Genomic DNA, 16,868 nt, shown 5'->3' with positions numbered 1-16,868 from the left:
TAATTATGGCTTATCTCCCTAAAACTAGAGTCAAAAAAATAGAATGCAAAAGCAGAAGAGCCATTTAATCATTATTTAAAGAAAGCTTTCAGTACTCTATCTTTATTCGTTTTTAATGCATTAAAATAAATTAGATTTATTTATGGAAAGCTAGTACCAATACTAAAAAATATTTTCTTGTGTAAAATAAAGTTTATTTATCTTTTTCATTCTAGATCTTTTACGACTAATTCATGTAGCTGGAAAAGATACCACAAACATCTTCAGTACCTCTGGTTGCATAAAAGCAGAAGGTGACATCTCAAATATGGCCGAGGGGTTTAAATCTCATCTTATTCGCTTGATTGGAAATCTGTGTTACAAGAATAAAGATAACCAAGACAAGGTAAGATGATTTATTAGTATGTGTCATTCGTGCTTTGCTTTATTTAGAGTTTAAACTACATTATGTTTTTGGAGTGAAAAATTGAGGTGGTTAGAAAATAGATTGAGGAGAGATACATAAATTATATATGTAACATTAGTGAAAACAAACATATATTATTCCCACAAATAAACACAATAAATCATATTTGTTAATATTAGGATTGTGTTTTTTTCTAATTTCGTGTTATTTTTGACCTGAGTTTGGAGCTAGTTTCTTTTCCTGTACATTACTGATGTTTGTTCACAGCCTGGGCATTTGAACACTGTTATGTCTCCCAGTCAATGAAAATGTGTTTGATAGGCCTAGGCAGTTTCTAGCACAAACTATGCATTAAAGAAACACTAGTTATTTTGATATTTATTCTAAGAAAAAAACAAAACAAAGGTCCCTTTAATTTCGTCTGTGTTTTACATTTACCAATGATGTTACCATTTTTGGCGTAGCTCTTAATTGGTCTGGCGGATCCTGTATCTAAGAAGCTTTTCTTCTGTGTGTTTTGAGGTGGACATATATTTTTAAGTCTTAAGTCTTTGGAAAATCAATAGATTGCTTTTAGAAAGCTCTTTGCTGAATAGTGTAGAGGCCATTATTTCAGTCACGGGAGAGAGTGAAGAGTTGCAGGATGGTTGGGTTGCATGTTTCACATTGAACTAGTTGTTTGTTGGAGTCTCTTGAAGTTCTACTTTTGAGTGTCTTTTGTTTTGGTTCATTAAATGTGTGGCAGATTATATTTTCCAAGAAGTCTGCAGAAACATGTTATTTTACATATTTTTCTGCAGTGTGACTTTGTCACTCCCCCACCAAGGGTTGGCACCTATCTCTCCATCCCTTTGAATCTGTTCAGCTCCTGTGACTGCTTTGAACAATATACCATGGTAGGAGCCATTCTGTACCATTTTTGGTGTAGCTCTTAATTGGTCTGGCGGATCCTATTTCTAACTTTGTAGCAGCCAGTCACCATGTAAGTAGTGCTTGTTCCCTGAGATCACCATGATGGGACTTGGTGAGTCCCCATGGAGAGACCCTGGAGTATGAGGTGTAATAAAGACACCTGTCAGGGAGCATCAGGGCACCAACTATGTGTGTGAGAACTCTGTTGGGAACAGATCCTGCCTTGTTTCCTTATGTGCCCAGCCGATGCCACACAGATTTGGCAAAGCCTTTTCTGAATTCATGACCCACAGCATTGTGAGAAAAAGTGAAAAATGGGGTGGGAGTCCGAGGTTCTCTTTAAGTGAATGGACTAGAGAGCTCCTATTGGACTTAATAGTTATAAACTCTGTACAGAAGACAGCTATCTGAAGACACTCAGATTTGACAAAACAGGCAGATTCTGGAGTGAAATTGACACTTTGAAAAAGGAAATGGTACAGTGTGTGCTATGCAGGGCAGTGGACGCTTTGGTAGTCTTTCAGCTTGAAAAACCAAAGAAGAGTGTGTGTGCAAACACAGCTATTGGAAATTGAGGGGAGGAGCCTGTAAAGGAGAGAGTGAGCCCCACAATCTATGTATCAGTTACTTAAATCCTTGCTGATTCCTGAATTACACATGTGGAGCAGGCTCCAAGAAGCTAAGCTATGGACAAAATAATTGTGCCAAGATTTGAGCTTCTACTCCAGAATTCTCAATTTGTTTCCAGCTAAGATAATTGCCCACCAAAACAAAAATATCAGTCACACTCTTTAGAGGAATATAACTGAATCCAGAATTTCCATAGCATAATGTCTAGGATACAAACCAAAATTACTTGACATACAGGAAAATGTGTCCTATTCTCAAAAGAACAGATAATTGGTGGAAGCTTTCTGTGAGTTGATAAGGATTTTAAAACAGCATTTGTAGTCATGTTCAAGGACGCAGAGGAATTTGCATCAGATATCAATGAATGAAAAGATAGGATATCTTGGTAAGGAATAAAAAGTGTTAAAAAAAAAAAAAAGAACCAAATGGAAAATATAGAGTTGAAAAAATACAGTATGTGGAGTTAGTAAGAAATTATTGAATACTTAACATCTAGATAGAAATGTCAGAGGAAAGAGTTAATATAAATGTGTTAGTAGGGTCATCCAGTCTGAAAAACAAAGGGGAATAAATATTAAAAATAAAACAAACATTTAAAAAGATACCATGTTTTGGAGTAAAGATTAAAAATAAAATGAAGATTTAAAAAGATACTGCATTTTGGAGTAAACTGTTACGTAGTGGTTGGTACTGTTAAGGATTCTTTGAGGGCTGGGGTTGTGGTTCAGTGGTAGAGCACTCGCCTAGCACATGGAAGCACTGCCTTCAAACCTCAGCACCACATAAAAATGAAATAAAGATATTGTGTCCACCTATAACTAAAAAATTAAAAAAAAAAAAAAAAAAAAGAATTCCTTTGAAATAACATCACAGCAGGAACCGTGTCCTTTTGTTAGCTGTCTGCATCCTTTGGCACCCTTCTCATCTCCAAGCAGGCATGAGTGTAAGACTACTAATCTGCCCTTGGAAAATCACTAGACTGATTTTTATTTTTAAAAAAAGTTGATAGAATAAGACATTTTACCTTTTTAATGACCAAGACTGCCTTTCTTGAGGAGCACAAAAGAAGTGTTTTTTCTTGTGTTTAACTACCCTTTTGTTGCTAATTTGGATTGGCCTCTTATAGGAACAAAATAGAGTAACCCTTAAAAGCCTTATGAAATAACTCCCTGAAGTGGGTGGGGATCAGGTTGCACCGTAAGTAAATACAGAGTGCGCCCAAGCTGCTGTGGAGGTCCTGGGGCCCATGGGAAGTCCACAGGGTGCTCTTACTTGTGTGGTGGCTCATTGCTTTGCTGGTTTCTGAGCAAACACTGCAGAGGGGAGGAGGGAGTCAACTCTGACATTAGAAGGCCTCCGTTTCGCCCCGTTCCTTCCCTGTGCCAACAGAGGCCTGAACCTGAAAGCATTACCTCGGAGGTGTTATTCTTTTTCCAAAGATTCAGAGGCAGCACTAAAATTGTATTTGGGATGTGTTGGAGCTTCTCTGCTCTTGTAGCTGAATCCTGATTCCAATCGGCGTTGTAAACCTTTTCCCTGCTCCTTGTTGCCTCCAGGGGTGGAGTTCAGGAGCACTCAGGTGGCTGCAGTCATGGTTTCTGGGAAAAGCAGGTCCTTATCCTTGGGCCCCTTGTTCTCACGGCATTGCCTGGGTGGATTGTTCCACTCTTTCCCAATTGGAGCCTGGGAGGATGTTTGCCTGTGTCTGCACTGAGACTGAAGATACAACGTGGGACTTTTGTGCCACCTCACCTAGCTTGGGTTCATCCTTCACCCAGAAGAACAAAGGCACTAGCCATGATTTATTTGTTTAGTGTCTGCTGTGTCCCCACATTGTACCCAGTGAGCTGCAGGTGTCACCAGCTTTAATCTTTGCCTTGGTCTTGAACAGCAGGTTCTGCCAACCACATTTCACGGAAGGCCATCCTCCTGGTGCGTTCCCAGGCCTGTGTTCCCTCTCCTACATCCTGGTGCCTCTCATTTGAGAGCTTTCAGAGAGTTTCAAGGAGAAGGTTTGAAATAGACCTCCTGGAGGGCTTCACAACAAAGGTGCTGCTAGCCATGTCTCTTGAGTCCCCTCCAGCTTTAACCCTACACTCTGGTGGTCCTCTCGGCTGTCTCCCATCATTCCTTTGTCAAATATGCGCATTCCCTTGATAGACAGGGCTTCTTCTCCTGGAAGGTTCCATTCTTGGAATACCTTGGGACCTTGCCTCCTTGACCCAGGATCTCAAAACTGTGCATGACACAAGCTTTTCTAGAATTTTTGTTTCCTCTGGAGTTTGAGCAGAAGCCTTTCGAGTCTCTGCTCGTCTGTATCTCCTCATTCTCTGCGACAGTGTGGTGTCCACCTGCTGGATGGCACCTCTTCTCTCCTGTGGCCCTTCCCGTTATGGAGTCCTTTTCATCTTTCCCAAGTCACTGCAGCCTGTGGGGCCTCTGAAGAAGACTGAAAAGATTTTGTCTTCATCGTTTTCTAAGTGAGGAAATCAAGGCCCTGAGAGGCTGAGGGAGCCCAGCCCGCTGCTTTTGAGTGAGAACGCCGGGCTGCGTCGTGTTCATTCGGCAGCCATGTTAGTGGAGGGAGAGCAGGCGCATGTGTATGTGCACACCATGAGCGCCAGCTAAGGTCCACTTTCAGAGGCCTGTCCGAGAAGAGCCGCCAGGAGACACTGCCCTCTGGCTGGCCGGTCCCCTGAGCAGGGGTGTTCATAGGCTGGGAGAACCTCTTCTTTTGGGATTTGTACCCTTGAGCAAGGTATCAGAGTTGGGGTGATTGGCCTTAGGATTCCTGCTACCCATAGCCTTCCCATGAGGCTCGGGCTGTGCCTTCTGCACATGTGATGGGTTGTGGTGTTTTCTGAACTTAGAGCCCTCCTTCCCCAGGTCCCAGCAGGAAGGGAGAAGTCCCTCCTGACTGCTCCTCATACCTTATCTCTTGTCCTCAGCTTGCTTAGTGTTTCTTTGCTGCAGCTGCAATGACCAGTCTGCTTTTAAACCCTTGAACCCTGGGTGGAGATTTTCTGGCTTCTGTTAAAAGAGGCATGTGGGTGTTAATGCTGTGGCTGGGAGCAGAGACTCCTGGGCTCTTCCTGGAGTGACAGTGTGTGGCTCACTCTTTGCCTTCCCCTTTCTTCTGTTCTTCACCGATGACCTGACTTCTTTTTGAGTGAATGCTTTATTCAAAGAAAAAACCCAACTGTGCACAGCTTTCGCAGCAGCATCACTTCCTTCAAGAACAGGTCAGGACTGTGTGGAGGAGTCGGCAAGTGAGCAGGACCCCGCTCGCCTCCAGCTCAGCAGTCATGGGCTTTCATTCACAGAAATCAAAGTCTCCATGATACATTTTTCATTAAGTTTGTTTAAATTGAACATAGTGCATGGAAAGCATTCAGTAAGTTTTTCTTGAACAACAGTCGATTTTTATATTGATGACTGTCCACTACACGTGCCTCACTGCTGTCGGTTCTGAAGTTGCAGAGCGGTTCACACATTATCCACTGATGACCTGAGGTCAGTGCCTTTCAGCTTCCCTGGTGACCACAGGAGCCGAGAACAGGCCAGCTGTCGGCCCTCTCCTTTCTTGTCTCAGGCATGTCTTCAGTCATAAGGCTGAAGGAGATGGGCTGTTTCCCGTAGCTTCGTTCAGCTCGTTGTTCTTGGTGCCTGTTCTCTGTGCCAGTGCTGGATGACGATTGGTGGAATGGTTGTTCTGTAAAGAAATACATGTTTGACTAGTGCACAGTGGGGGTTCTCTTTTGAGCATCTGGAAAATGGGCCAGGCCAGCATGGCCCTTGACCCTCTGTGGACAGGGCTGGTGTCTGTGTTCTCCATCTCCGCTAGCACTCAGTGGACTTCTTTGCCTCCACTCTTCCTTGAGTGACCTTAAGTTGGCCTTTAGAACTCCAGGTCCCAGGGTGCTTTCTCCTTGAGGACCTCTCACGCCAATGCAGTAATACTTTCTCCTCCTCTCTGTGCTTTGGACCCTGGTGCTCCTCGCTCGGCCTCTGCCTGTACTCGGTTTCTGTGTGGAAGCGTGTACGGAAGCATATACGGGTTATTAATTCATATCAGTATACATGGGCTGCTGTTTTTATGAGTCTTCAGTCTAATACATGTATATAACTGACCGCCACCAAAACAGTGGCATATGGAACATTTGATTTAATTATCAGTCAATTTTACTTCAGTAGCTCAGTCCCTTCCTACACCTCCCACCACCACCTTTTCCTTTAGTGTCTCCTTTAGTGGTTCATCTTTAGTGAACCAAAGTCTTCCCAGATACATGCTGTCCTCCCTCCTGAGGGCCTCTGTGCCCTGACTCTGCTGTCTCCTGGGGTTCGAGGCAGGCAGAGGATCCTTCTGCCATCAATTGCTCTGTCATTGTTTGGCTTGGAACGTCTGGATCCATAACTCTGCAGGATGCTCATGGCCTTCCAACTCCCAACGGGCAGAGGCCCGGGACAGCACAGAGGACAGAGGCAGCACTTCAGAGCTCACAGATCCAGACTCGTTTCTTAGTTGACCATCTGTTAACTGTGTGAATTGTGGCAGCCTCAGCTTCTTTGTGGATGAAATGGGGACAGGAGACAGTTGTGCCTTCCTTGTGGGGTTGGCAGGATGGAGTGTAGTCACGTGTGTGAAGCATGTAGTAGAGGAGCTGCAGTCTCCTGCCTCCCCACCCCTCCTGAGCAGCCTGAGGCAGGTAGATCTGGTTCATTTCAGTTCTCTCAGTTGCATGCATTAAAATAGGAACCTGTGATAACGTTTCATGGTATTTACCAAGACTGAGTCATCCTCCTCTCTGTTCTGTGTCAGTTACTTTTCTAATAGATGGGCTTTTGGAGGAACTAAGGTCAAAGCAAATAATAGAACTTTCTTTAGGATGAGAATGACTTTTCTCTGGTCAGTTCAACCATAGATGCTTTTCTGAGTTGAATTTCTCTTTTGTGAATATCTAGTAAATATTTAAAAAATATTTTTGAAATATTGCCTGTGGAGATTCCAAACTCTGTTCTAGGTCAGTTGGGAGAGTATCGAGGGACTTGGAAACCGTGGGGCCGAGCCTGGCTTCAGTGGCCCTGCGCCTCCTCTGCCAGAGCAGGTCTCCCAGTCCCGCTCTCCAACTTGAAGACTGCACGCAGAGGCACGATCTGGCTTGCCTGGGACTCCACCCCTTTGTAATGTAATGCCAGCTCAAGAAATATGTCACAATTCATAAATCAAGCTGTCGCCGTTCGTTCCTGAGCATGTACAATTCCCCTTAAAGTAAGTGAAATTAAAATTCCTATCCAGAGGGTGCGCGTGTTCGTTTGTTGCAGCTGTAATTTTTTTTTTTAAGACATACATAATATTCTACCATTTGACTATAGAAATCCCTCCCCTTTCTCTTACTGTTATAAGAACACTCCAGTTTCTCTTTTGGGAAAGGAATAGCACTGTTTGCAAGGAAGAGTCCACAGATTGCACTAGCGCAGTGGACAGAGGGTGATTGGCTCCATGAATCAGGTTGCTTGGTGTGATAGCAGGTGGAATTCAGCTCCAGGACCTCTACTTTCCCCACCCTGCTCCCCTGCTTTCACATTTTCTGGGAAAGGAGATGCCTGAGACATGTCCTCAGTGGCACCTTACTGTTACCAGCACACCAAGGACTGACTGTGCACTTTTTGCTCAGCTGCTCTCTTGTTCCCCGAGGTTCTCCTTGGGGTCTGCTGTTTTCAGGGTTCCCTGTGCTACAGGCACAGAGATCAAGGCATTGCTGTGGTGGCCCAGCTGCCGTGAAGGCTGGAGCCCAGGTGATTTGAAACAGATCTGATCTGTCTGTGTTCAGCAGCAGAAATGAGGACTCGGCAGGGCGGGGTGGGGAGCAGCTGCGCTGGTTGGTGTGCCCCCTCCAGGTGGAGGCGAGACAGGCGAAGGGGCCAGCTTGTGCCCATTCACAAGGCCAGTCAAAGTCCTGCTGGGAATCTCGACAACAAGATGAAAATAATTGGGAAATTGTCTTAAAATAAAATATATTTTAAGGATAAAATAGTCACAAAAATACACAGACATATATAGGGAATATATACTGGAAATGAAGAGAATATGTGCTTTGGGAATGAATGCTGAGACATTCTAAAAAGTCACCACGGCAAGGATGACCAGCCCCAGAGAGGGACAGCTGAGGAAACACTGGGAATAACTCAGCTTACCTTCAACAAAGCCAGAAACAGTTTGGGGTTGATTGAAGAATAAAATGCTTCACGATGAACCATGGAAAACTAGAACAATATTGCACTGATTTTCACAATAAGCCAGGATATTTTGTGGATTTAGAAACAAGCAGGTTATCATAGATTTGACATAAACCCACTGGGACCCTGCACCTAGGCTGGCCCTGGGTTCTGCCAAATGATCCAAGTGACCTTGAGCAGGTTATTCAGCGATTGCATGACTCGGCTTCCTCAGCCATAAATGGAAGGGCATAGTGTGGCACCAAGACACTGTGAGGTGAACTAAAGTGAGTGTGTGGCAAGGGCTCAGGGTCACCATATCAACAGTTGTGCTGATCTCAGCATTGTTGATATAATCAGCAGCAGTCTTCATTCTCATCTGTAGGAGATGCGTTAGTAAGTTGTGGTAGTGTGGTAGGCATCCAAGGAAAGATCATATTTCCAGAGCCTTTGCTGCACTGTTAGGAGTTCGTGGTGCCCGGTAAGTGGCAGATCACAGCAGGAGACCCAGTGTGCCGCTAAGCTGCAGTGGGGTAAAGGCAGGCCTAATGAGCCTCTGCATTTTGTGTTTATATCTGAGTTGGTGCAAGGCAAAATCACCCACAGAAACAGCACTGATAGCAGCTGTGTCTGGCGGAGAGGACACAGGGTTGTTTTCTTTTTTACATGTGTTTGTGATCTTTACGGTGAACATGAATGACGTAGTAGTTACAATAAAGTGCTGGTTAGGAGAGGAGGACGACGTGTGTAGAGAGTGCCTGCTGCCGCTGTGCTGGACAGGAAGGCACAGTGCCTTGACAGCTGAGGCGACTCTGCCCTGGTCCCACATCCAGTCTGCACAGCACCATGACCCCTCCTGGGCCAAGAGTCTAGGCTTTAGCAGTTACAGTTTCAACTATACTTTTTATTGAAAGATTTTAAGAAGTAAAACTTTAATTCAGCCGGGTGCAGTGGCGTGCACCTAACCCCAATGGTCTGGGAGGCTAAGACAGGAGGATCGTGAATTCTAAGCCAGCCTTAGCAAAAGTGAGGTGCTAAGCAACTCAGTGAGACCCTGTCTCCAAATAAAGTTCAAAAATAGGGCTGGGGATATGCCTCAGTGGTCAAGTACCCCTGGGTTCAATCCCCAGTACCCTGCCCCCCCCCCCCAAATTAATTATATCATATGGAAAATTTTGCTAACTGAAATTATTGCTGTCTGGAATGGGAGGGAATCTGGGGACACTTGTACACACATCAGTTTGTTGTATATAAGGAGTGGGGACAGGCAGACAAACACAGGTTTTTGTTTTTTTTTTTTCAATGTGTCGGACATTCTTTTATTTTTCTACAAAGGAATATAATTTGCATTAACCCTGTATTGTTGGGTGTTCTACTTTAGCATATGGACTTTCCGTGTATGAGCATTTAAGGTTTTTAATACAAATCTCCATCTAATGAAACCTGAAATATTTTTGACATTGTGAAATGTCTTTATATCTTCCTAGGCTTCATTTCTTTGGTTAAAAAAGAGCAGTGCTCTTATTTCAAATGTTTGAGAATAGTGCTTTTTCCATTTCTTTAAAAAAAAAAAACAAGATGGAACTGTCATACATCTTAAGTAGTTTTGATCTTCCACCTTGCAGCAACTGAAAATGAAGAGGATCAGAGTGACTTTCCTGTTACAGATTTTCTTTTTGAGCACTTGAGGTCATTGTCTGCCCCTACCCCCAAAGCCTGTTGCTTATCTTGTTCTAGCAGAATTCAGATTCATGCCTGTCATACTGTAGTGGAACATGAGTGGCGTTAAGGCTCAAGCTGCGGGCCTAAGTGGAGTCCCAGTGTGCTGCCAAGCTGCAGTGGGGTAAAGGCAGGAACATTGTCCCCAGCAATTGGAAGCCAGCATGCTGGGTTAGAGCTTTTAATTCTGAACTGAACTTGTTGAACTGTAAGTGTGTGTTTGAAATACACTGTGTACCAGCCAGAGTTCTAGACGCTGGGAATGAGCACTTGGGAAAGGGGGGGGCGGGCAGCACAGCTGCCTAGCGCCTGGTGGAAAGTGCTCCCCGGAGCTTCCGGAAGGCCTCATGGTCAGGCTGTGCAGGGTGAGCGAGGGGCTGCCAGCCCCCAAGTCTCAGGCGGTCTGGCCTTAGGAGATGCCTTGTCTCCCAGGTTGCCTTGGGACCCTCTCGTCCCTTCCTTGCGTGGCCTGGGCATATTTGTTGCCTGACTTTGAGACTTCCTTTCTCCTGGAGAGTTTGATTTGTCTGCTCCTTCCTCCTTTCTCTTCCCTCCTCTTCTCCTCCCTCAGTGCTGCTGTCTCTTTCCCTCTCTGCCATGGGGGTACTTTCTGTGTAGGGGACTGAGGACAAGTACACTCGGCTTCTGCTTGCATCTCCTGGGGCCTGGCGCGTCCCCAGCTCTCTCCAATCTAATTTCGAGCAGGGCATCTAGCACCACACTGGTGGTGTGTATTTGGGCCCATTACCCACCTGTGGTAATGGCCACCCTGGTTCCCTGAGCCTCCTGGACGAGCCAGGGCCTTTTCCTGGGAGAATTCCTTGTACAGTGGTGGCCTGAGGGGGCACAGTCTCTACCGGGGTCTTATTGCCACACCAACTCCCTGCCTGTCTCCTCCTCTCCCGTCTCCCACTTGGCTTTTCATTTCTGTCCTTTAAGAAGGATGCACATGCCACCCAGTGGCAGGAGGACAGCCAAGTTCCCTGAGCTGAAAGGGCTGAGCATGAAAGCAAGTCCTACAGGCCAAGCAGCAGGAGCAGTGAGAGCAGTCCCAGCGGCGGCGACCTGCCCTGGACTGCCAGCTCCCAGCACCCTCCCATTCCTGCCTCCAGCAGAGTGCAGGGAGGTTGTGGGTGTGGGAGAGAAGAACCAGTTTAAGTTCTGGGGCTTTTGCTTACTCACTGAGTGACCCTTTGCACACTGCTTGACTTCCAAGTCTCACTTCATCTGTGAAATGGAGAAAGCTCCTGGGCTCGTGTGTGGGCTATAAGGATTACATTGTTGGTAGTAGTGACAGGCCAGCACCTACCCTCTGCGAGCACCATGTGGCCTTGAGCGGGGTTTACAGTGATGTTTGATGGTATCCCACTCACTGCAAAGCCCAGGACCCCTCTAGTCCAGGGTGCCCAGGTGCCCCTTGGATGTTGCTGACCACATGCAGTGGTTGGTGCTGCTCTCCTACGGCCCTTCGAGCAGGCCTGCACTCTTGATAGGCAGCACCAGGAAGGGGCACCGAGAGTGTAGAGGCTGGGGTCCGTTCCAGTTCCCCTTTCCCCTGTGAGCCGCCAGACCCTCACCGCCCTCCCTCTGTGCCCAGGACTGACTGGCTTTGTCTTGCATGTCAGCATCCTGGTGCTCAGGAATTCTTGGTGCCAGGGTACCGGGAAGGAGCCTTCAAGGCGCCCTTGCTGCCCGCAGAGCTCTCACAGCGGTCTCTGTGCCCGCAGTGGGCCTGCACAGCACTGGTAAAATCGCACACAACTGCCGTCCAGGTAGGCCAGGAGTGGCCGCCTTGCTCCACCACCCTGCATCTTTGCTGCAGGTTCATCCTGAGGGCAGTTCTACTCCTGAGCTTCAGTCTCCTTTTGAGATGTGTGTTAAGACGACGCACAACTTGGAGGGAAACGTGTAAGCCCTGTCATTCTTTTCATGTGTGTGTGGGTTTATTTCTAGTCTATTTTCTCTCTTTCTTTTTGACAGGGTCTTGCTAAGTTGCCCAGGCTGACCTTGAATTTGTGATCATCCTGCTTTGGCCTCCTGGCCTCCGAGTAGTGCCAATATGCCTGGTTATTTCATTTTTGTTTGGCTGAAATTTTCTGAGGAGGCTTTTAGACAGCATTTCAGGCCCCTCTGCTGAAAACTGCAGGAGGCTTTGTGTCATTTATTCCTGAATGTGAGTGTGAGTGTGTGTGTGTGTGCGCGCGTGCACGTGTGCGTGTGCTCACACTTGTAAGTGCAGCTGTCTTTTCCAGGGGGAGCTGTGTGGTATTTGTGTTATTGCATGTCTTACATTACAAATCCCTTCACAGGCTGCACTTAGCTCATGTTACTCTTGGCCATTTGAATAATTGGTTGAACGTGAGACTAATTTCTGGGAATGAGTCGTCATTATTTTCTTGGTATGTGTTAGTGACCATGTTGAATTTACTCACTGGAAAAATCCAAGAGGAAACTTTTTAATGAAGTCGCTAGCAGTGCAGAGGTGGGGAATGGGAGGGGCTGGAGCTGAGTTCACCCTTGAGTGCCACACTGTCTGGGCCTGGAAGACAAGTGAGGGGGACCCTGTGAGGAACAGAACTGGGATAGGAGACACAGGTGCACATGTCCTCTGGAGACTGGCTTCTCCACTTGGGGTGTGGAGTGGCCATGATCTATCTGCACCTGCAGCAAGGGACAGCCAGCCAGGGGCCAGCCTGTGGAGGAGGAAGGTTGGGGAAGTCTGAGCAGGGCTGTGGTGGGGGGGGGGGGTGTTGACAGGAAAAATCCTATGGGTAGGCCTGGGGGAGGGGGAGGGAGAGGGAGAGTAGTGTGTCCCTTGCCTGCTGGAATGTCAACCCTGGAAGAAACCTTTAGCTGCACCCTTTGCCTTCCCCAGCCCTAAACAAAGCAAGACAACAGCTCAGAGCTGGAATATCAGCTGATTTTAAAAACTCAGATGAGCAGTGCAGCACCCTACTCGGAGCTGCAGGACTGTTCCGGCAGGGGCTAGGATGCCCTGGGCTCCGAGCTGGCCACCCTGGCTGGAATTCTGGAGAATTTGCTCCAGAAGGCAGGTGGGAGCTCCTTCTCCATCATTTTGGAGAGAAAGAAATCAGTCCTTTTGGTCTTCTTTTAAAGATTCATTTGTTTTTAATTTTGAAAAATAATTTCTAGCAATTTTAGAAGGGTGTTAGTAAATATGGATAGGATAAAAAATTTTCACATGCAACAATTTTCTTTACATGGGCCTTGTAAGTCAAAGTGTTCTAAAATTCTAGTTATTTTATTAAAATTATAATTGAATTTTTTTAGTTTAATGATGTTTCATTCTCTGGTAAGAGTTATTCTGTATTAGTGATTTTACATGTGTAATTTTACATGGGTAATTTTACCTTGTGTATTAGGAAAAATGGGCTCTGGTTCCCTTTCTCCAGTCTTGCCCATCTAGTGTACATTGGTTAAATTGGCATTTTTTGACCTTTACTGGGTGCACCGTTTATTAATGTTATTGGAATTTGTAAAGAGGAAAAAAACAGAGTTCTGCCTCTGTGATGAGATGTGCAGATTCGGAGTTAAGCCGATGCCGCACACTTCCTATAGCAGAGATGTGTCCCTGCAGTGGTGGTGTGGGAAGCCCTGAGTGTGGTCAGGGGACACCTGTGCTGTCCCTGCTAGCTCCCTGAGTCAGCTCCTGTGGTCCTGTGCCACTCCCCTCCCCTCCCCACGCGCTAGCCTCCCTCACCCGTGAGATCGGTCCACATCCCCATGCAGGGCTGCTGGGAGAGCTGCCTGGACTGCATGTGCAAAGCATGGCACACACAGGCCACCAGTGTGTGCATGGGCCACTGCCCCACCTCTGTAGAAGGCTTGCTGGCTGTTCTGTCAAGACTCAGGAAAACCACGTTCAGAATGGGACTAACCACTTTAGTGACACACTTGGAAGAAAATACACCATTATTTTAGACTCAGAATATCAGATTCATTATTGATCTGTTAAAAACTGAAATTCCTGAGGAACATCACACTTCATTTGGAGACTGCTGTCAAAGTGCTACTGTGCCAGTACACAAGTTGGGAGCTCTTGGCCAGGACAGGTTCGTGCTCTGACGGCATCTTTATGCTCCTGTGAACTTGCTGGCCAGGTGTGCATGCACACACTCAAGCCAGAGTGCCAGGAGCTGTAATCTGAATGTGAATGGATAGAGCAGTGTGTAATGCTTTATCTTCAGGGCAAGGTCCTGATTACAGCTCTGTGTGACAGCTCATTGTCAGAAGCCTGAGGCATCCATAGTCTGGATGGCAGGAATTTGAGCGCTGTGAGGCATTCCAGGCTTCCTGTCTATCCTGCCTGTAAATGTATGGCTTTTATGGACGTATAAATCATGGCATTAGGCTTTATGCACACCCAAAAAGAAGAGACGTAAATCTTCAGCGTTTCCAAGATTTAATGTAGTGCAGACATTCTCACTTAGCAGTAGTGTTCTTAGTAAAGGCAGCATGGTCTTAAGTCTTTGAAAGTTACCTTAAAAACATATTGTCAGGGAAATAGATATCTATTAAGAGCATACTGTGTGCCAAGAGAGGAGCAAGGGTGAGGGAAGGTCCTCGGCCCTAGAGCTCACAGCTAACGAACGGGGAGAGATCGCAGAGCCATCTGACCCAGCAGAGGAATGAGGCACAGGGTGTGGCTTCCCCAGGGAATAATGCCCTCAGAGGCCAGGCCTGTCTCACCCAGCTGTTCACAACCCTGTTCCTCACTTCCTAAGGCTCTACTTCCAGGGAGGAGTCACGCACACCTGGGTGGTGTGTGTGAGCTAGGAGTGTGGAGCAGCTGGCAGTGTCTGTGGCTCCATCTGGTCCCTGGCTCTCCATTTCTCCCTGTCTCCCCCTCCTTCCTGCTCCCTCCCCACCCCTCTGTCTGATTTGACAGATGCATGCTTCTTTGACTGACACTCAAGTCCTTCACCCTCAGAAGGTCGCTGTGGAGGCTGGCTTTTGTGTGCTAGTAAAGCCAGGTGCTTGATGGCCCCTAAGTGAGGGATGAGCAGCAGGGACCTTGAGTTGCATTTTTCTCCCACATGGAGGTGGAATGCTGATTCTCCCAGGTGGGTGCTCACATTCCTTTGCTGAGGCTTCCCTGGGAGCAGGAGCCCAGGTCTGTTGGTCCTGGCTTGTGTCAGGGTTCAGGGACCTGAAGGCCACAGTCTTTCCTGACCTTCATCCTGAGCTTAGTAGGCTTCCTGCAGGTAGGTACACCTGTGAGTGTGCCCTCACTAGCCTGCTACTCCCTGTGTGGGGTCCATGGAGCCACAGGAACTGCTCAACAGCATTCTGCCTGGTGGGTCAGCACACGTTCCCTGAAGGCACACTGTGCCAGGCCTCTGGTGAGCTCTGTGGTTTCCAGGCTGAGTTGGATGCAGTCCTTATTCTCAAGCAGCTCATTTTTATAGGAGATGGGGGCTAAATCACGTGGTAGCCAGAGCTGGGGCTTGTGACACCAGGGCTTCTGATCTAGACTCTGGGCAATGGCGTCAGGTGACTGTGCCTTTAGCTTCTGCCTTGAAGATGCTGCTGTTTTCCCAGTGTGCAGATGGGGAGAGTCTAGCCTTGTGCCCAGGTCTGTGTGGCTGTGAAATGGCAGGAACAGGGAACACCTGCCTTTGTTTTAAGCCATTTGGACTGTGTGTGGGCTGCTTCCTGTCATAGCGTGAGCTCACCTGGGAGCCGGCTGAGGTCTCCACTGTGAGGAGTGATGTGACAGGACCAAAAGGAAGGGGCTGGCAGAGGGGACTGGAGAGAGCAGTGCAGAGGTCTCCGTGGCGGGCCTGGGAACTCCTCCTGTGCCGTTGTGGGAAGGTACTGACTTTCCCTGTTGCCCTGCTTCTGTGGGCCACCTCCACTTTGGATGTTTTCACACTTGGAAATTCACAGTCTGGCACCCGGCTCTTTGGCTCCAGGTCTCTTTGCCAGTCACCCTCTGCGTGGTCCCAGTGTGGCTCCTAGCCTGAGATGAGCGCTCTGTCCACTTTCAGGGCTTAGCCGACGGATGTTCTTACATGTGCTTGTTACCTTACAGGGGACCTTCCCAAGACCGTGTGCAGCAGGACATTTGCTTGTTCTGCATTGCTTGCCCTTCACGGGAAGATGTGGTGCAGAAATGACAACTGATAGACTGTAATGTAGACTGTCGCCTACATTACGCAGACTCCTTCAAAAGGGTCTAAAAAAAAAAGTGACGTAGCAAAATCCACTCTGTGGTGGGAAATACTCGTATCTTTTCCCATTTCGAGCTGGAGACTGGGACACCTGGTGGTTTGGTGCAAGACTTAGTTCCTGGATCTTATCATTTGTGTGCCTGCTCTGCCTCTCCATTATTAGTGATCATGTAAAAATCTGCTTTAAGATGCATCTCAGGGAATAACAAATCTGTTGCTTGACTAAATACCTTTAATTAAAGCTGAAAATAAATTAGGCCTTGGTGAAAGAGGTGTTCTAAAATGTCAGCCGAAAGAGAGGAGGCCGGCTTCAGTGCAGTCCATATGACCCTGCACTCGGTGGGTTGGAGTCCTCTGGGCAGGTGTGGTTCTGCCTGAAGCAGGAGAGTGGACCTGGTAAACCTTTCTTTCCTGGCTCTTGGTTTTCGTGATTTTTAAAGAATTTCCTATTGAGACACATCCTTTTACTTCACTTTGTGGTTTAAATGAGCTGAGCAGAAAACTTAATCTTAAAAGATAAAATTTTACTCATAATAGCTACAGGAAAAGTGACAAGCTTGAAGTCACAGGTAAAAAGTAAATGAACTCCCTCAGTCCCCTGTGCTACTCTTGGGAAGCAGACACAGGTGGCATTTCTGATGGGTGTTACTGTTTCCCTTAGCCTCTCTCCCCAGACAGGGAATTCTTCCTTGAGGGGCAGGTACCTCCACCTGCTTTTCTCCATATCAGCATCACTTGAAAGAGGCCTGACCCACAGCAGGCCCTGGGTATTTAGTGGCCCCTCCCCCTGC

At 47.0% G+C, this 16,868-nt stretch overlaps 1 protein-coding gene across 2 annotated transcripts in view; it reads left to right on the top strand.

The window, feature by feature from the left end:
- Atxn10 (ataxin 10) overlaps nt 1-16,868 on the top strand; it is a 142,516-nt gene that overhangs the window by 72,672 nt on the left and 52,976 nt on the right. For both annotated transcript variants that reach the window (XM_027954634.2, XM_027954635.2), the window contains exon 9: nt 216-385. In XM_027954634.2, coding sequence (XP_027810435.1) covers nt 216-385 — 170 coding nt within the window. The remainder of the gene's footprint in view (nt 1-215; nt 386-16,868) is intronic.

The sequence above is a fragment of the Marmota flaviventris genome, chromosome 3 (assembly GCF_047511675.1).
Source record: "Marmota flaviventris isolate mMarFla1 chromosome 3, mMarFla1.hap1, whole genome shotgun sequence".
NCBI classification, from domain to species: Eukaryota; Metazoa; Chordata; class Mammalia; order Rodentia; family Sciuridae; genus Marmota; species Marmota flaviventris.
Note: the sequence above shows the minus strand (reverse complement) of the source record. Positions and strands in the feature narration are given on the sequence as shown.